Source organism: Mus musculus, chromosome 4 (assembly GCF_000001635.26).
Source record: "Mus musculus strain C57BL/6J chromosome 4, GRCm38.p6 C57BL/6J".
NCBI classification, from domain to species: Eukaryota; Metazoa; Chordata; class Mammalia; order Rodentia; family Muridae; genus Mus; species Mus musculus.
This window is the reverse complement of record NC_000070.6, coordinates 98462471-98483938: the sequence shown is the minus strand read 5'-3', so window position 1 is coordinate 98483938 and position 21468 is coordinate 98462471. Positions and strand designations below refer to the sequence as shown.

The 21468-nt window shown below is 40.6% G+C and overlaps 1 protein-coding gene across 11 annotated transcripts in view; it reads right to left on the bottom strand.

Moving 5' to 3' along the window:
- Patj (PATJ, crumbs cell polarity complex component) overlaps positions 1–21468 on the bottom strand; it is a 324044-nt gene that overhangs the window by 235665 nt on the left and 66911 nt on the right. For 10 of the 11 annotated variants that reach the window (XM_006502706.3, XM_006502704.3, XM_006502705.3 and 7 more), the window contains 2 exons: positions 18744–18905; positions 14335–14466 (listed from right to left, as the gene is read on the bottom strand). In XM_006502706.3, coding sequence (XP_006502769.1) covers positions 14335–14466; positions 18744–18905 — 294 coding nt within the window. Of the gene's footprint in view, positions 1–14334; positions 14467–14699; positions 14720–18743; positions 18906–21468 lie in introns of all 11 variants that reach the window. The other variant, NM_001355177.1, reaches the window with a different exon arrangement.

The window sequence follows — 21468 nt, the reverse complement described above, 5'->3', positions numbered from 1 at the left end:
ACATCATCTCCTCACTGTAAAGCTGAATCCTTCACATATCACGCTTTCTTGTTGAGGGTTTATACTTCAAGACCTGGACGATGACACACCAGACAGTACAGAAAGTATAGATAGTATGTCTCCAAGCAGCTCAACTCAGGCATTTCTTTGCCAAATTTTAATTTATATTTAGTTTCTCAAGAATCCAATCATTTGGTGAGCCTAAGAACACATTTACAGCAAGAGAAGTGAACACATGACAGTCATTATGTCCTCATGGATAGGATTCCAAGTTTTGAACTGCCTATAAAATATATTATATGAACTTTTCTGATCATTCCCAGAGATCAAAGGACCAGACTGCACGTAAACCAAAGCAGAGCACAGCACATCACCTGGGGCACGGAGGAGGCTCCCCCAAAACATGGCTTTTGCCAGTGACAGACATGAACAAGATGTGCAGAGCACCATGCTTGCTCCAAAATCCAGATGAGGAAGACAACAAAGTGGCCCTGGTAAAACCACCAGAGACTGGAAGGGTTCCTGCACAAGGACATTCAGGTCAAGAAAGCTGGCAGCTTCATAACATGGCAAAATGTTTTGGAAAGAACCGTTGTCAAAAACAACAGGAGTGTGAGTGATGATCCCCATAGTTTGTAGTACTCTCCCCAAAAAGGAAATAAAAAACCAAAGTGAAACAACTTATTCATGGCCATAACATAAAATAGCTTCTGAGGGTTGGTTGTTTGCTTGTTTTCATTTAATCTATTCTGTATTAATACTCAACTACTGACAGGTTAGAGACTCAGAAACCACACACCAAGATGGTCATGAGATAGAACTGAGTTTATTTCAAATTACAATTTGTCCACAAGGTTCTCTACCTTTGATACAATTTTAAGATGTGTTTATTATTATTGTATATGTATGAGTGTTTGCTAAGTAGACAAAGGCTGAAAGGACACAGACCCTGCAGGAGGTACATCATCTCCTCACTGTATGAACCTGGAGCCTTCACATATCACGCTTGCTTGTTAAGGGTTTATACTTCAAGACCTGAACGTATTTCTGTACCATGTGTGTGGCTGGTGAGCACATGGAGGCCAGAAGAGAGCATCAGATGCCCTAGAGCTAGAGTCACAGATGGCGGTGAGCCCCAGGTGCTGGAACCTGGACTTGAACCCTCTGACAGCAGCCCTATTAATTGTTCAGCAGTCTCTTCGGCCCAGCAGACAATACTTTAAACTGTATTTTATTTTTATTCATTTTAGTATGTGTGTTCATGTGTGTGAATGTCACACCATGCCATGTGGAGGCCAGAGGACAACTTGCTGGGAGTCTATGCACTCCTTCTACTATGTGGCTCCTCAGGTCTTCAGCTTGAAAACAATCGACTTTACCTGACTGACCTATCTTGTAGGCTCCTCTGATAATTTTCACACTTATTGTGAACTGAGAATATTAAATATGTAATATTAAGATATGTAGTGGGCTACAAATACTCACATGAAGAGGAACATAGGTAGTTCATGTAGCCTTACATATATGTCATAGTTCTGGGCTGTGTGGCACAGCAGCTTACCACCTCAATCCTTACTACTCTCCAGTTGGAATACAGAATCTTTCACCAACGAAGAAGTGATTGTAAAACCAGGCTGGCAGGACAGTGTTAGTCAGCACTGAGTTAGAAAGCCACTTACAACCCAGCAACCAAGGAAGCCGAGGCTATGGCATAATTACTGTGGTGTGGTGCTTCGTCCTACACTCGATGTAGGTGTGAGAAGTACATCTGAGAGGCAATTTTACAGGATATATACAAACAGTAACTTCTGCACAAGGAGAATGTGGTATTTCATAAGGGGTTATTCTAAATAAAAAACAACCAAACCAAACTAAGAGCCAAACAGTGACTTCATGTAAAATGTCAATTTTATTAATTAAACTAAAGAATATTAACTTAGATGCTACCTCATGTGATGGTTAAATAAAATTTCAAAAGAATATCCCAAGGAAGTTGCCAAAATAAGGGGCATAGGAAGAAAATACTAAGTTTAAAAGTTAGACAGCTGACTCTTTCGTTAGGAGGCATACAAATGGAAGCACCTAGGAGAAGACGTGGCAAAGGCGAGGTACTTACTGAGCTGTGCAAGCCTTCAGGTACTTACTGAGCTGTGCAAGCCTTCAGGACAGGCACATGAACATGTAGCAGTTCTGGCACACAGCTAGTGTAGATTGTGACTTTTCCACTGGGAACACAAGTCACTTGGAAAGTAGGAATCTGAGGCTTTATAATGGAGAAAGGAAGAGTATAGAAGAGACAAAGATGACAGTCACCTAACCCTCCAGTATAGGGTGAGTGTGGATTGTAAGTCATAGTTCTGAGCCCCAGCTTGATACAACCGTTGTTTAAGGGTCTTCATTTCTTCTGAGTCAGTTTCCTCAAATGTGAAATGAGCGACTGGGAGGATCTGTGAGCCACGGTCTGTCTCCTCCCTCACTCTAAAATCCTGCACCTCAATGACAGTATTGGGGATAATTTACACAACACACACACACACACACACACACACACACACACACACCAAAACAGGGAGGTTCTGAGTCCAAGGTCAGCTTGATTACATGAAGGGATCTAGACCAGCCTGGGTTTAATATCTTAGCAAGATACTTTGTACTGCATTAACAATGAAAAACTTAATGCTATGGTCACAAAATGTGTTATTTACCACATTTACACTTTAACTAATGATTTTTCTTTAAAGCTCATAGATAGTCTACTGACGGGTCGGTCATATTTGCCTAATACACACTGAGTATCCTGCAACTCAAGAAAGTCAGCAAACAAAATATACAAGACATATAGCCTCCTGCACTAAACTAATCTTCTTAAAATTATTCTTTGACATTAAAATACAATTGTATCATTTTTCCCTTTCCTCTCTGCCCTCTAGCCCCTCCCATATTAACCTTGTCCCTTGCTTTCTTAAATTCACGAACTTTAAATTTTAGTTGTTGATTCATATTTACATTCATTCTCATTCATTTGTTCATTCATTCAGTCAATCTGTCTCTCTGTTTTCCTTAGTTGCCTGTATTTCTTTCTTTACGGCTGGTGCTCAAGCAGAGTTCTCACTTCTGTGTTAGGATGTCTTGTGTCATCCTTGTTTGCGCCTTGTTTAGGCAGCCACAAACCATTCTTAAAATGCCTCTTTCTTCCTACTTGCCATTTTGAGAAAGTAATTAAAAGGTAGAGACTACAATTGGTGACAGAGCTGAAATTTCGTGATTGTTGACTGCTCAACCCTAAAGGGGAAATCTCTATCAACCACAATCCCTCCTAGGCTCAGGGAACACTGTGGGAGATAGAGCAGAAAAGAGATGGGAGGTGCTGTGTAATGCTGTCTCCTGGACGTGACACGCTGTTACACTCAGGAACTCACAGCAGCTGTGGTCACCTGCACAGGATCAAGCCATTTAAAATTCCAGTGGGAAAGGGGAAAGCACACTGGGTGCTAGCCGAGGGGCTATTGGTAATTAATACCTACTGGGGAAAGGACTGACAGTTGCCCGTGCTTCAGTGGAGAGCTCTAAACCAATGTGTGTGGACACACTAATTCTACTCAATGAGTTACCAAAGATAAAAAAGAAATACAGGAGGACAAGGTGTCCAGGGAGGAGAAATGATGAGTGTTAGCATCTAAGATACATTGTGAATGTGTGAAATTGTCAAAGAATAAACTGAACAGTATCTTTTATTAAATGGGCTATCAAGATGGCTAAGCAGGCACTGCTGCCAAGTCTAATGACTTTAATTCAATACCTAGGAGCCACCTGGAAGTAAAAGTTACCCTCTGACCCAAACACACAGACACAGAGACACATGCACACAGAGACAGACAGACAGACAGACACACATACACACACACAAACAATGGTATACATATATGTGCATGCACATATAGAAAAAACACACAAATACATTCAAAGAAAAATAAATAAACACATAAATTAAAATTTAAAAGTGTGAAACCCCACTTCAAAGTACCTTAGTTTTACTAAAAATAACTGGAGTGGTTCTGGTTTCAGAGGAAGAAATTTAGTTAGGTATGTCAAAAGAGCTTCTTCTGATCTGACCAATTTACTTTTAGGCAAGACTAATACATTCTAGTGAATAGAAGGTGATGAGGAAGTGGTTATAATGAGTAAGGAGCATACATGTTCTGACTCTAACTTCATGTTTAACTATTTCACCATATAGCAAAGTATTACACTAGTAAACCAATTGCCACAATCGTATCATGTTCGAAGTGTGTGTCCACGAGACACATTCAGTCTACTCAAGACTGACGAAATGGTACAGTTGCTAGTTCCTTGTATCTTACTGCTTCCTGAATTCCGTTAGGTATTGGGAACAGATTTTTCTGTGCATGCACATATAGAAAAAACACACAAATCCATTCAGTCAGTATTTGAGTAAGTCAGGATAAGTCAGTTCCTGAACAGCAGAGCAAGCACAGTTAAAGATCAGCAGACAAGAAGTAGGCAAGGAAACGTACTAAAACCAAATGTTTAAGTTTACCTACTAGCATAGCTCATGGCTATAAAGTCTAGCACCTCAAACATGCTGAGCCAGCACGCCATCCCAGCAGCGTGCCCAGCTTAAATGGCTAATTAACCTTCGTCCCACAGGAATGTCTTGCAGTCTCTTGAAGACCATCACTTTCTCTTAGCTCCTTCCCCTTTTCTCAGTTATACAGATTGGATATCAATAGGCCCTTTTGTTATTTCATCTTTTGAAATGTTTATTTCATGCTGTAATTATTCACATATTCAACATTCAGTCAATCCTTGACCAGAACTTGAACTGGCTGCACTGGGGGTGGGAGTTGGGAGAAAAGGGGGACGGGGTGGGGGTAGGGGCAATTAAAAGCAAAGCAAGGCAATATGCTCATCTGAAAGGATGTACCCACCATCTAGCTGAAACGCATGGGGTTCCGTCAGAAAGGCAGTGCACTCAAGTACAACTAAAAAACACAGCTGAAATGCAGATATTCTTAATAATACTGAACTGTGCATTTTTAAATGTAGAAAGTGAACTTATAAATAAGAAGTAGCCTAGTATCTTCAGAGGAAAAAAAATAAAAACCACAGTAGTTGACATGTTATATTGCATGAGAAGTATAGACATGTAAAACCTTCTTAAAAATCTCTCATGCAAGGCCTATGCTGGATTGGAGAGAACTGTATCCAGCTCCTGAATGGGGCTCGACCCAAAGACACAGCTCTCTCTTCTGCACTTTGTGAGCGGTACAAGACAGTCACAAGTCAATAAACAGACATACATATATACTCAGTAAAAAATATTTTTTTTAAAAAACTGGCTAACTTTTCAAACATTAATTTTGGAATTTATTCTACTTTTCTAACCTAATTACTTTCAATTTAAACACAAATACTAGCTGAGTGATATTACCCAAGTTGGTTTTTTTTTTTTTTTTTTTTTTTTAAAACTTGTGTTTCTTGTCTCAAATAGAGTTAACCTCAGATATTTTAGAGCTGTTAAGCATGGACTGAGATACAGCTGCATAGCACCCAGGGAGCTCACAGGGTTCATGTTATGAACCTGAGAAAGACCTGAGGAGATACCAATTTCTACGAACTTATTCCTTCACCTCCAACTGAGCACACTTAATCTGGGCCAACTGTGCTAGCATTTGCTAAACCATGAGTCATATCGCATGAAAATTTAGAGCTGGTCTGTGTTCTCTGGATAGGCACACAAAAGAGGCTTACAACAGCATAGCACCCTCGGCCCTCAGTCTCTCAGCAAACAAGCTATCTGTGGGCTAGGAAGTTGTCTGACAAACACAGTGGCTACAACAAGGACACTGAAGCCATTCATTCTACAGTATGTTTTTGTTTGTAAGCTTTGACAGGTCAATGATATACAGCACACAGCTTGTGCCCAATAAAAACTTTTAAACTAAACAGGAAAAAGGCCAAGGAGTTACTTGGACACCTCAAAGTCAAACATACATGTTTTATGTTTGGTAACAGAAAATATCACATCTCTGAAGAGCTTGGGCCAGGTTGGAGGGATAAATCCTAGTGACCAGGAGCTTTGAGAATAATGTGAAAAAAGCATGCAGAACACTACTAAGCATGTTTCTCTGGGAAGATAAACTAAACTAGCCACAAATACCTCCTCCCTTTCAGTTGATTGATGAGTTGGAAACAAATTGTTTCTGTCTAAATACAGTGCCTCCATCCATCCTCAGCGAGACTCAGGAATCCAGCTCCACCACTTCCCAGTCAGTCACGGCTGAACCACCAGTTCATGTCTTATGAAGAGCGATTGCCAATACCTGCATGCTGGACTGTGTCAATCATGAAGCCCTCTTGAGGAAGGGCTATGACTTCCATCTAGTAGTCTGGTCCTCACATGGACAGCAGAATGCAGTGAGAACTGAAAGAGCCATGTTTGGCGGTGTGAGAGACTTGTAATGAGCTGCCTCTCAAGACTGAGTTTCTTTAGATCCAAAACCTTTCTGAAGTTGTCATTCTGGTTTATCGTGTAGGAGTCCGGGAAAGACCTACTAACTCACTGGGACATATAACAATGCACCACACACATAATTACAAGGTACTATACAGAAAATGTGAGCACCTTGTACCAATGTTTTAGCTCTCTGAGTTCATTTAACAAACACTAACTGGCAGTTTGTCTACTTCTACAATACTTAACAAAGCTAATACAACCAGCAGATCCCTTCAGGCTCCTCTCCTTAGAGTTTACTAGGGTGAAGCCTAACTGACATGACCATATTTATTAAAGGGAAAATGATCCCACAGGAAACCTGAGTCCAGGTGACGAGCATTTGCTGCACATGACTATTCTCTTTTGTCCCCATTAGACCAATAAGACTTCTTTCCAAACTCATATTCCAAATGCACGGAATTCTTGCAAAATTCAGAATCAAGCCTGGCTTAAGGTCTTTAAGTCGTCATGCTAACTTCATGGCGAGCAGCTGCCTTACTCAGGTAAACTGTTGACCAGTGCTAGCTGGATTTTACACTGATACAGTCTCTTTGATCTCTTATTATTCTGACCTGCTGCACTGAGGGCTTTGGAGGTTGGTCATCATCCTGAACACAGTACAAACTCAGATGTGAGGATCAAGCTCCCTCTGCTTAGCCACTCCTCAGGCTTGAAAAGGGGTGCATAAGCCATGAAAGGACTCTCCTGCAGGCTCAGTCAATCCTTTGCGTGAACACACTGGCCAAATGGAGCAGCTTAAGATGACATAAAGGATGTAGAGTTTTACCACAGAGGCAAAGAAAGCAAGTCCTCTGAGGAAGAAACCTTTAGTCCCGTTGGCACTAGAGTTTACAGTACCTTGATGTTCATAAAATAAATGTGGAGAAACATCAGGAAAGGCAAAAGTAGGCTTTGTCAGTTCCCCCCAAGTCCTTTAAGCAAACAGTGACCTTCAAATGCAGTTGTGTGCTTTGAGCAATAGCAAGCTACATACATGCCTTGTGTGCAGAGATGCCAGGTGCCAACAGTTTCCTTAAAGCTTGTCCAAGCATAACAATGAAACTATATAACTTGTCATATACCAATAACCTCTACATTTTATACTTTAGAAAAAAAGGAGAGTTTGCAACTGATTTATTTATGTTATTACTATGTGTTAAAATTATGTCATTATTTCCCAAATCTGTAAGCTAGGTCCTGTATACTTACCTAGAATGACCATAAAGATGCTAAGCTTCTATGAACTACTAAGACTATCAACTGACAGCAGTATTCACTCAAATTGTCAATTCACTTGACAAAAAGCAAAGTTCTAGCATGTCACTTCATTTCAGAGCTCAACTCTTCATAAAGAAGATTCAGATTGGTGGAAGAATTAGAAATAGACTGATGCACACTGATACCAGAGTGAATATTAATACTCTACTCTCTTAGCTACAAAAGACAATAAATTACCACTAAAATTACAGTTGAAACAAAATTGATAGTTATATACTGCTATCACTTAGTCCTTTCACATCATGGAAAACCATTAATTTCATGAATTACACACCTGCTTATATTTTCCAGGAGAATCATCTGAATAAAGAAATGGTTCCACATAAGATGTCAATTATAATTCATCTCAACTCTTGTGTCTCAAAATGGTGTTCCAGCAATTTGGTAAAAATGCATCAAAATTGAAAATGTACGTGCTCCTGAGGGTAGCATGCTCTTTTCTAGAAACTTGCCACTAGCTTAACTGTCACAGTTTTATAAAAGACTATGGCAACAATCCACTACGGTCTCATTTAGCCTACACTACATGGGTACAGGAAGCTAGCTGAATAAATTATTGTCTATCAACAATAATATATTATGTAGTCATTAAAAAGAACTAGGTAGCTCAATAAATACTAAAGTGAAAGAAGATGTAATTGGTTACAAAAAGCAAAGTACTTAGCATATATATGATATATCTCACTTATGTGTCAAAAATGTAAAATTTATATAACAAGAAAACTATTATTTATATAATGCTCTGTTTATAAAACACATCTTAGAGGAAAGACATGAAATACAATGGATTTTCCTGGAAGAGCCATGAGTGACTGTCACAAAAGGCCTGGGTGTGCTTTTGAATTTTTTACACGATGTACATATATTACCAACTTTAAAAACATTTTACTGTGCTCAAAAATCCAGAGATACTTTTAAGTTATAAATAAAATTGATATACCTCTTCCCTTAAGCTTTAAAGTCTGTGTAAAGAGAATTTGGGGGGTGGACATGTAGCCCAGTGTAAGACGCCTGCTTGGCACACTTAAGGCTCTGGGTCTTTCTCTCCTGGACTGCAAATCAACCAGAACAATGGATACTCTGAGTTAAGGGACAAATTTGTGCATAAAGTCCTCACAGATCCAAAGGCAAACTATTCTGGGCTCAGCAGTAGCTTCTGCTCACTGTTCTGTCTTCACAACTCAGTTCATGGCAACTGCTTCCTCAGGAAAACTATCTGCACTTGCTGTTTAAGGTTGTCATCTGCCTATGGCCTTTCACAGACTTGCAGCATTATGACTATATTCACATGTGATTCGACCCCACAACAGCATCTGTCTATGGCCTTCCAACATTCTCACAGCAGGGCCAACATCCTTATGTGACTCAGCTCTCACTGAGATAACACAAAGTCTTTCCAAAATACCTGCTTTGGCCAAGATTGAGTCATTCAAGAGGGAGAAAAATGAAGAATAGGATGGGGGTGGGGAGAATTATTGGTTAATAAATTATCCCTTCTAAATCACTGAAATTTAAAAGTACCAAGGATGGCAACGTCATGGCTAATGTCAAACATTTTCAGTGAATTATAATCATGAGGGGTTATTCAAAGTTCAGCATAAATCAAAACACCAGAAAATATCCACTTGCTTCGTTTAAATTTATAGGGTCAACTGAAGGTAAAATCCACATAGTTCAATCTTTGCAAGCTTTTGGTAGAAATCAGAAGTTACAGACTCTCAGGCAACTGCTTGATTAAGAGATGTTAACCCATAAAAACAAGCTTCCAAACTAGAAGTCATTTTCCTCTGAAGCACCAGTTCTTACATGGTGCAGAAGGACACACTGCATTAACTAATTCTTAATATTTATTCAATTTTCATAGAGCAATAAAAGGAGAATGCTATTTAGCAGCTTACTCTTTTAAAAAAATTTTTTCCAATGAGAAAAACAGTAATATTTACTATAAGGATGTCCTATTTTTAAAAATGCATGCAAAATACCCATAAAAAAATAACATCATACTATATTTAAAAGCAATGGAATGTCAGACCAATTGCTTGAGTTCAAATTTCCCTTCTTCTGTATTCCTGTTGTACGAACTTGGACTTAACACCTGACTTATCTGTCCCTCAGTTTCCTGGTTAAATGGGGATTTCATGGTTCTTGTGAGAAATCTATAAGCTAATACATGTAAAACAGAGACTACCACTTAGTTAATAATAATTGGCACCTACTACTACTGTTACATTTGTATTAGTGCTGCTATAAACGAGTATTAACGATATTCCATGGAAATAATATTCAAAGGAATGGTGAGTTTACATATAAAAAGGTAGAGGAACAAAGCTAAGACAACTAAAGTACAAGCCAGAACCTTCACTGACAGACTATGAAGAATGCAGCCAGAACCAGAAAATGAGCAGTGGGCAAAGTGCCAGCTGTACAAGCCTGGCCTAACATCCTGCCCGGGACAGAAAGGACAGGAAAGGCGAGCCTACTCCAGAGAGGTCTCCTCATGTCTTCTAAAGCCCCACACCTGCCACCTGGGATCATGCTCTCATGTGTAAGTGCACATGCACACACATGCACACACATGCACACACATGCACACACATGCACACACATGTACACACATGTGTACACATAGTAAAAAAATAATGTTAAAAATTTGTAAACTTATGGACAAATTTCCCAGGTGCTCTGATGCTTTGAGAAAGAGCTGGCCGTCAAACTTCAAAGCACTGTCTCCACCACTCAATCTTACAAGCCATGGAGGTTCACATGCTAAGCACCCAGAACAAGATTTTACTCAGACTCTGTGGGGAACAGACTTGACCTTAGCTCATATCACCAACAACAAAAGCTTTATCCTAAAATCCAACCTGTATTATAATTACTGTTTTCTCTTTTTCCTTGTCCCAATCTAGTGTCAAATGTATGGCCATGAGCTCCCACATTCACTCTTTGTACCCCGTGTCAGACTCCACTCCTTCATTTCAGAGCAGGCTACTCAGCTCTATCACACTAGACAATGTCCATCAATACTAGTACAGCCAATGCTGAGACAGCCACCCATCCCATCATCCCATGGGTCAATTCACTTAATCTGTTCACTCATACTTTTCTAAGGTGCAGCTATATTGCGTAAAAACTAAACTTTGGAGCACTAATTCTCAGGGTGACTTACATATGGCTCTCTGGAAGTGACTGCATGATATAATATGATCTCATGGTTAAATTCCAACTCCATTAAAAAAGGTATCTACACATTACTTTTCCTAACCTAACTATATATAGCTAAAATTTATATAGTTTGAACACACTGCAGTGTGATACTCAATCAAGAGATGGTATCAATAACTGCTGTGTTGATTTTGTAAACTGAGTGATGGTTAACAATGCTCACATTTTCTTTCTTTTACAGACAAACAAGATTTTCTTTCCTTTACAGACAAACTTACTCCATATGATCTTTTGCATGTGATATCACTATACCTGTCCTAGAGAAGTTACATCAAGAAGACAGATGTACACATTTTTCAGTTCTTGGGGCAGAGAAAAATTCATTAACTAGAAAACCAGTTAACTGAAATTCATACTCAAAAGGAAAGATGCAACCTCTTCAACACAGCCCTTACCACATAGAAACCATCCCTGGTTCTAAGGCTAGAAAGGGCTCCAGTGTTCCTACCGTACTACTTAGTTTAGACATGCTAAACCTGGGAGGGCAGGATCTCCCTTGGTCTTTTTCAGTCACCTAAAAAGTTTACACAAACATATCAGATGTGGAAATCCCAGGAGCATGGCCTCTAAGAGCATCTACTACTCCTCTACGTAATTTTGGAAAAACTATTTTTCAAATTTAGAAATTTTTACCTGATTATAAGGGTCATACGATAAATAAATTAATGAACTTACCACAAATCAAATTTTAAACTGCATTTCCCTATTATCTGAAGGCTTTGATGGGAAATGGTTTTTTATCCCCCTGACAAATGATACCTATGTACTATACCCAACTGTGAGAGCACTTAGCATCTTACTGAGGAAAAATACCCAGCATAAAAGTGTTTTCCTTCCAAAGTGGGGCTATAGAAGACATGAGCTGATCCTTTTTATCTGAATTAAAGTAACATTAGGAAATTAAGAAGCCTTGTATCAGTTCTCCAAAACACACAAAGACAGAAGAATTTTCTAGTACTAGTTTTTGCAGCAGAATTACATCATCCAACCTGAGTAGAAATCAGTGTCTGTTCAGACTGAGTGTGAGGAGGTGCAGGCAAAACAAACAAACAAACAAACAAACAAACAAAAGGGGATGTTTGTCAATGACAATATTCAAAATAGAAAACAACAGAATCCAAAATGCATGCCTGTGAGAGCATACCGAGAAAACAATCCACACTAGAACAACCGTTGTTAAAAGTACCGAGCTCAGAACTGGCAGCAATTTCCTGCCAGCTAGGAAGACAACCGAGGGGCTCACAAGTTTTCCCGTTTTTTAGAATGCTATCAAGCTCAGAAACATTTTTATGCTTTAAGATGTGTAACACTAAAAACAGGAAGTCTGGGCTGAGAGTGTAGCTCAGGGCTGTAACTGTTGGTTAGCTGTCTGAGTTACACAGCCCTTAGCAGTGAGAATAGACAAATCAATAACTACTTATAACCTGCAGTTGTTCAAAGAAATCGACAATAAAATATATTTATCAATTAACAGTGAAAATACACAGAGATCTCTGAAATAATGAAAACTAGCTGACCATCAAAATCACATTTAAAACGTGTTTGCAAATTCAACCTCAGAATGGAAATGGTTAACAAATTCACACTGACATTCATTCATTTAACCTCAGTGAGTTTTGGCTGACCTAAATTTTACTGAGTCTTTTATTGACTACTTATTAGGGGATAGGTGACACTTCTAAAGTAGAGTATAGGGAACCAAGAGTTCTTACGAGAATCTTACAATTAGATACTTCCTGTTGCCACCATTTCCCAAAATGCTCATTTCAAATCAACAACTCATATAATTCAATAATATTCTAAAAGGAAGTTCTAAGAGCAGAGGCCTATCTGGCCCAGAAATATGCCAGCAGAAATATAATTTAAATCTTACATAATGTTCTAAGTATTTTCTTGTACTCTATCTCTACCGCACTATTCTATTAAACAGTGATTTCAGACCCTGAGAGCACACTGATTCAGCAGCTAAGAGCACTTGTTGTTCTTGCAAAAATCCCAAGTTTACTTCCTAACACACACATGTCATCTCACAACTCTCTGGAACTCCAGTTCCGTGGGATCAAATGCCCTCTTCTTACCTCTGCAGCTACCAGGAACACGTACTATGCACACAAACCATGACAGCAAAACATTTATAACCATAAAATACATGTTTAAAAGAAAAGATTCAGAGTAGCAAGCTGGCTCAGTGGGTAAAGGCACTAGGAACCAATTCTGACTGCCTGAGCTGTATCTTCAACAAGACCTATGCAGTGGAAAAGAGACCTGACTCCCACAAGTTGCCCTCTGAACTCCATGAGGTGCTAAGGCACGTGCATGCACGCAGGACCACACCATTAATTCGATGAATCAATGAGTGGATGAATGAATATAAATAAACCTGGTTTTATATAATTTTGCATTTCATGTGCTTTCACAGAGTCCATCTTGCTGTATTCATATTGTATTTAGGTCACACTAAAGTGTGCAACTTAATAGTAAAGGGGTTTGTTGTTCTAGCTTTAATTTCCCTCAGTGATCACAGGTCCAGTGCAGGACAGTAGGTGGTAAGTTGCTATAAAATAAAGGTGTCCTACTGTGTGCTCCAGTGCTCCCAACCCTGTATCAGTAACCTTACTTCTGTCAGAACTGGAGCCATAGTAAATATGTACAAAGGTGTTCTGCACCATCAGCAGACAGTTTCACCAAGAATATTTCTATTGAGTTCATTAAAACTGTCAGGTAAGCAAAGCCATAGAAATCTTCATATGACAGGAAGGATGCACAGGAGCGCGGGGATGTTGCTCATGTGCACAGGTTTCTTTCTGTTTGCTTCTGCTTTAGGAGACATGGTCTCATTGCATAACCCAGATCGGCTCTGAAATACACACTGGCCTTGAACTGACTCTGCTCACGCCTCAGCTTCCCAGGCTCCTCCTGGAACCGACTGTGAAGATGGAGATGATGAGATAACTATACACAGAAACAACCCAGGTGAATGCTCTAAATCAGTATATTTCTCAGTTCATGAAATATATTTCCATAGCACTGGACCCATTTCTTACAGCTCACCAAGTTCTAGTCTCTAAAAGCATTGGCGTTATCATTGTTACTGCGGCCTCACTGCCTTATGCACTAAGAGCTGCCAGCCTTAGAGAAAGCACCAGAATGGCTAACGCCCCTCCTTTGCAATTCAGTTTTGCTTGAGTTTGGTGAATGCTTTAAACAATTACTAGTTCATGCAATGCCAGTATAAACCAACAGTCAAAAACAAACAAACAAACAAACAATCAAAGCCATAACATAAACCAAACCCCGTCCAGCAGGCCCCATACCTGATAATCCAAAATACTGAATCCTAAGCCTTTGCAGTCTTTCACCAGCTCCACAGTCTTGACTTCAGGAGACCACAGGGCTAATTCTCCATCATCATCATCTTCAATGTTGACATCTACACTGTGGTCAACCTGAAAGAGCAAGGAAATTAAATGCTGGGGCCACTGTCCTTTCTGTTCTAAAAAGAACTCAGTCTCTTTTCAAACCGGGAAGTGTCTCTGGCATGCGTAGTTAGCTTTTGCTCTTTGTAGAGGGGCATGCACTGGGTACTCACACTCAAGGTCAAAGCTTCATGAGACACCCAGACACAGTGCAGAGCTCTCACACACTTCTCAAATGGTTCAATGCAAGGGTTAACACTGACCTCTTATACTTCAATGAGCTCTGTCATCCCATTAGAAGCATAAAAGGAAAAAAAATAGGTAATTTAAATAAAAATGTAAACTTCATGCAAAGTAGAGGCACATAGATATTTTAAAAGCAATACTATAATCGTAATTTTAGTCAGAGACAGAAAGAGAGAACAGTCAGGGCTCAAGGAAACCAGTCCAGAAGATTCCAAGGAAGTTGTACTAGAACAGAGGAGGGACGGGGAAGAGGAGGTGGTGCTTGCTGGCTGGGGCAGCAGGTGTGGCAGTGTTAGCATCAGCCACCACCACCAACCCGCCCTGAGTGAGCGAGCACTGGGGAATTCACCAAGTAGGAACAGGGAAAAACCTGGCCTTAGAGGAAGTGAGTTAGTTCAAATGCCCAGCACACAGGTTCTCTGCTAATTCCCATATCCTGACATCCCTCTCTTCCAGACTCCTGGTCCTTTTAGAAACCCAGGGATGTTAAATGAGACAAATCTACCACAGAGGACATTTCTAGCACAGTATTGTTTTCCTCCAAGTTAATGCTTTCAAAGTACTTTATCCTTCACAGCCTAAACAATTAAGCTTTTTGAAGCAGTCTTATTCAGTAGTTCAGGCTAGCTTGGAACTCACTATGCAGCCCAGGCTGGCCTCAAATTTACAGCAATCCTGTCTCAGTCTCCTGAGTGTTGGGATTACAGGCATGAGCCACATATATGGCTAAACAACAGCTTTTCAAAGCAGGTTTCTTAGAATCTTTGACACTCTCAGTAAATAAAATGAAAACGTATCATTCCTACGAACAGAACTAAGAGGCTGGAATAGGGAAATCACTGAGCAGCACCAATGGGAGGGCTCTATAATGGGGAAGAGTAAATGAGAACTGGTTCAGAGAAAACTATTGTTGCACAGCTATGGAACACCCACTACACGGTGGATGGGACCTAAACACAGGAACAATTTCTTGGTTCTTGACTGACCAAACCTGAGGTAAGGGAACAGCCCCCAGTGCTAATCTCCACAGAGTTCATCTTATGTGAGGAATTATCTTTTATTATTTAAAAAACATTACTTTTGTACATGTGGATGCACACGCTGCAGCCTATGTGTGGACGCACACACTGCGGCTTACGAGTGGAGATTGGAGAACAACTCAGTTGAGTCCATTTTCTCCTTCTACTTTCCATGCTTTCCAGAATTGAAACCGGCCAAGCCATCTCATCAACCTGGGAAAGGATACTTTGAAAAAGAAAATGCTGCTATCTTCCAATAAAATGTCCCAAAGGCTAGTATGACTGGGATAGCATGGGTTTATACTCACTGACCAATGAGAATCAGAACTGTTGCAATGTCACCTAACCAGAGTTTAACAACATAAAGACTGAGCCGGAGCGATGCGCCAGCAATTAAGAGTACTTGCTGCTCTTCTAGATCCAAGATCTGTTCCCAGCGCCGCCACTGGACAGCTCACACCCACCTGTAACTCCAGCACAAGTGGATCTAACCATCCTCTTTTGACCTTGAAGGGCACACACTCAGCATACATTCACAAAGACATACATATGTACACATAAAGAAACGAAATTTTAAAAAAATACAAGATTTTATCAGGATAAATGAAAAGCAGAGAAGGCTTGAAAGAGCACACATAATAACCACAAAGCACAAGCACACAGAGACTTCATGGCACCCTGTGTGCACAGTCTGCACGGGACTGGACTGTATCACTGATACATCAATTCTGCATAACTGCACTCTTTACAGAAAAAGAAAGCCAGCCACCAACAGGCAGCAGTGTTGACATTTGGCTGCTGTTCACCACTCTGCAGGATGGTGGATGGGAGCACAGAGTCAACAAGCTGGGCTGATGATTGACACCTGACAGAATTTAACTCAAGGTCTATTTATCAAGCTTCACCAGGAAGGCACCACACACATTACAGTTTCCTAAGAACAGTAAGAGTTACACAGTATGATATGAGTTCCCTTCTTGAAATTTGTGTTGTTTTGTTTTGAGAAAGGCTGTACTCTGTAGAGATCCTGGAATTTAATATGTAGACCAGGTTGGCTTTGAACTCACAGAGCTCTGCCTGCCTCTGCCTCTGCCTCCCAAGGGTTGAGATTAAAGTCATATAACACCTTAATTTTTTTTCTTTTTTCATTAAAATAAGTATCAGAAAATGGATGGTGGTGTTTCACTCTTGTAATCCCTGTACTAGGGATGCAGATGCAGGCAGTTCTCTGTGAGGCCAGTCCGGTTTACAGATCAAGTTCCAGGACACCTAGGGCTACTCAGAGAAACCCTGTCTGGGAAAAAATAAAGAAACACCACCACACCCCACACCCCCATCCACCACCACCACCACCACCCTGCACACACACAAACACACACACACACACACACACCACCACCACCACCACCACCACCCTGCACACACACACACACACACACACACACACACACACCACCACCAGGTATTAGCCAGGCACAAAACACACATCTATGTTAGCCCAGGAGAGACAAGGGCAGGATTGTTGAGTTCAATTCAAAGCCAGTCTTGGGCTAAAAACCAGGCCTAGGCTACCTGGGCTATACAGTGAAGGGGGAGGGAGGGAAAGGTGTCAATCAAGAATCGTAAGTTCTTCTTTTATATGTAGTATAGAAAACAGCAACACAAGATTGCAGAAAGTTTTAAGAAATGGCCTATGCCCAAAAGGAGCTGACCACCTTCTTAGAAAGCACGATTTACCCATGCTCAGGGATCTAGAGACAGCGCCAGACTGTACAGCGGTTATGGACTTCCTGGTAATTTAGGCAATCAGAATCAAAGCTGGTGGGTGGGAGGCTTCAGGAACGGCACTGCTGACGTTCATGTAGCTCTCTACCTGTGGGTATAACGCTAAGATCTTGGCACATGTTACTTTATTTCCTTCTCACAGGAGCTTCTGAGAACTCCAAGTTCTGTATGTAGTCCCTTTTATCTTAGTTACTTTTTAAATGTTTTGATAAGATACCAAGACCAAAGTAACTTATCAAAGAACGAGTTTATTTGGGACTTACAATTTCAGAAGTTGAATCCATGATCACCATGACCTAGAACAGCAGGCATGGCACTGGGACAGTAGCTGAGAGCTTATCAGCTCAGCCACAAGCATAAGGCAGAAGTGGAGGAGTGGAGAGGGAGGGAGAGTGCTGACAATGGTGCGGGCTTTTGAAATGTCTAAGCCTGTCCCTAGTGACACACCTCCTCCATCAAGGCCACACCTCCTAATCTTTCCCAAACAGTTCTACCAACTGTGGACCAAAGAGTCAAACACATGAGCCTACTGGGGTCATTCTAATTGAAACCATCATAGCATCCTTCACACTAGAAACAGGAATCAAGGTCATCTGCCCAAGATGCTCAAACACAAAGTATGGAAGAAGGGTTAAGGTGCACACAACTTCAAAGATGAACTCAGTTCAATTATAACTCAAAGGGTAGGTAGGTAGGTAAAAAGAAAGGCCCTGCAGTAAACTGTTCATGTCTGGCAAAAAGGGGAAGTGGCATAAAGAGGATGCTCCAAAAGGCATGTGATGACAACATACATCCTAATCCCTCCCCACAACTGCAGTGCGCTTAGCTAAGACACCAGCAGCAGAGGAAGTGCTGACCTGTGTTCTGCCCTTCTCTGTTTATAGTAGCTTCTAACCTTACCCTGAAGCTTATCAGAATTCTTCATATTTTTATGGGTCTCAGAAAGGGAATAAGATAGTAAATACTCACCAACAATACACCTTTGTTTAGATGGAATAAGTTGAAATAGAAGGAAAAGCCACGAATCAAGACAATTTTAAAAAAATAGTTGTTTTCTAAAGGGTTTTCTAAAATCAGACTGATACACAACACTGCCACTGACATTACCAGGGAGTTCTAGATAGCCAAATGTAAATTCAGAATTTGAAACATTCGACTTGTTGCTTAGCCATGAGTAGGGTGTGCCCGCTTCCCCTCCTTATACTGGAACACCCTCTCAATAGGACACATCCATAACGGCCACACAGCCCTTTGTACCTCGGCCTCAAGAAGAGCAGGCTCCATGGTTCTTGGCTCATCAACTGAGGCCTCATCATCAAACAGCCGGCGGCAGCAGACCAAGGTAAATGGTGGGGGCACTTCTTTAAGGAAGGAGACTGCTTCTCGGCGAGACTTCCCATAAAGCTGCATGCCGTTGACCTAGGACGAAAGGGCTGTCAGCTGTGAATAGGTGCAAAATTAACAAGCAACAAAAAGAAAACAGGATGATGTTTCACTGTTCTTGTAAACAAAGGCCCTAAAATTATTCACATTATTTTATTAATAATCTAAAACATCTAAATTAAGGGTGAATCTTGATTGACAAAAATTCAGGCTACATCTTGACTGAAATGGAGAGAAAAAACTATAAAATGTGTGCCAGGCAGCACCATTCCTGGGTAGGAGATCTAATGGTTCACATTTCTGAGGTTTCTCCTCGACATAATCCAATAATGCATTCTTTCAGCTTTCTGTCACTCCTTAAATGCACTAACTGTCCCTGCCAGCCTCCTAACACTCAACTCCCTCTGTGTTGTCACTGTAAGTCTGTTTGCCTAGCAACATCTGAGCACATCTGATACAGAGCAGTTGGAGTTTACTGTCAGTCAGAGCATCCTTGCTCCATGAGCACACACAGCATCACCTTAGCACACACATCTCTATGAGTATCAGGTGTCACCACCATCACTTCCATCTCCACACACTGGGCTAGTGCAGCATCACAGAACTGTACGGTTCCCAAGTCCATGGCAGTGTGACCTACCTTTCAAAAAGAAAATCTTCCTTGTTAATTAATGATTAATCCCTATCAACAAATATATTGATGCATCAAACTTTGAACCAAAGATGATTTAGAAATCTCAATTGGGTGTCTTGTGATTTTCACATATAGTTTTAGCTACAAGTCTTCTCAGGTCAGATAACAGGTAGGACTGACCATAGCAGGAGCACCCTTTCTACAGATCTACCACTGCACCAGAGAGAACACAGGAGAACACCGAGTTGCTGGAAGCACTCTGCCAGGTGTGGCAGTGCTTGGAGTCAGCTGTCCCTAGGAACCACTTTCAAGTTATGACACATCCAGTACTTAGCCATCAAAGCAGACATATCACCCTGTTTCTCATTATTCAGACACAGAGTAAAACAGTAATGACAAAAACACCTCATGGAGAATCTCAATCTCTCTCCCTCTCTGCCTCTCTCAAGCCATTATGACGACGAATGAGTCTGAAGAACAACAGACCCAGGAGCAACCAGTCTTCCTTGGAAGAATTCAAGTCAACCTCCACACAGAACACTGGTCACATCATATCCACAATACAAGGCTATGAAATAAGCACAGAAAGCTCTCAAGTCAAGTGGACAGTAACCTCTATTAAATACACAAAGAGAAACAATGGAAATAGAAACTCTAACCATATACGATTATTAGTTTGTGCTTCAACAAAATAGAAAGTCACTTTTCAGGTTGTTATCTTAGAGTACCTTTAAATATTTATTTAGTTCATTATTTATTCATTTGAATTGTCTCCACTTATTATAGCAGTGCCTGGTAGTCCTCTTCACTACCTACTGCTAAAAAGATTGGTCACATTTCCCATTACCAACCCCTAGCTAAGGGGATTTATGGCTGCTGTAAATAGCTATTCTGGGCTGAGACTTGGCATGGTCCTCCAACCCCAAAACATATTTGTGTTTCTGATTTTAAGCTCTAAGAAGTACATTAAACACATTGGGGGTGGAAGAAAAAATGAGGAAGGAGAGAATGCAAGAATAGGAGATGGGGGGAGAGGGAGAGGGGACCAGAGAGACCAACCAAAAGTTTATGTGGACAACTTCAAAGTTTTTCTTTTAATGTGTACATTCACTTAACTTGGAATTTTTATTTTAGAACTTTTAATTAAGAATTCACAATATTCCTGGCAGTCCTTGAGCCTGAGACCTTCTTTTAAGTGACACCAAGTCTTAATTATGCAGGCTTGTTGATTAGAAGATGCACTTGATGGCCTAGTCGGCCATCACTGGAAAGAGAGGCCCATTGGACACGCAAACTTTATATGCCCCAGTACAGGGGAACGCCAGGGCCATAAAAGGGGAGTGGGTGGGTAGGGGAGAGGGGGTGGGTGGCTATGGGGGACTTTTGGTATAGCATTGCAAATGTAAATGAGCGAAATACCTAATAAAAAATGGAAAAAAAAAAAAAAAACATACCAAGAGGGAGGCAGCTCATCTGCATGTTTAAGGCTCTGACACCTTAAAAAAATAAATAAATAAATAAATAAAAATAAATAAAAAAAAAAAAAAAAGAAGATGCACTTGAGTAGAGGCTTCCAGAACACTGACTTTACACATAAGCTTGTTATTGTCAGCCACAGTGACAACAAAGCCAATCCCCTTTGTGACAGAAACTCTGCAGATTACACGAATGGCAGCTCTTTAGACCCTCACAAACATACAGTGGAGGAAGAGGAAGAAACTGATTTTCTTATATGTTAAACAGCGTAGGCAGGGACACATGCCAAGCAAATGCAGAACCCAATGGAAGGAACTACCTACAGCTAGCAAAATCAAGCCCCAGCTAGAGCACAAGGCAAATCACAGTCAGCTGCTATCAACCTGCGTCACACCTGTGATTAAAGGAAAACATAGTCTTATGGTATTTCTGTGATCTTGAAAGAAGCCAAAATTCCAAAACTGTCACATCTTTCTGTATCTCAACTTT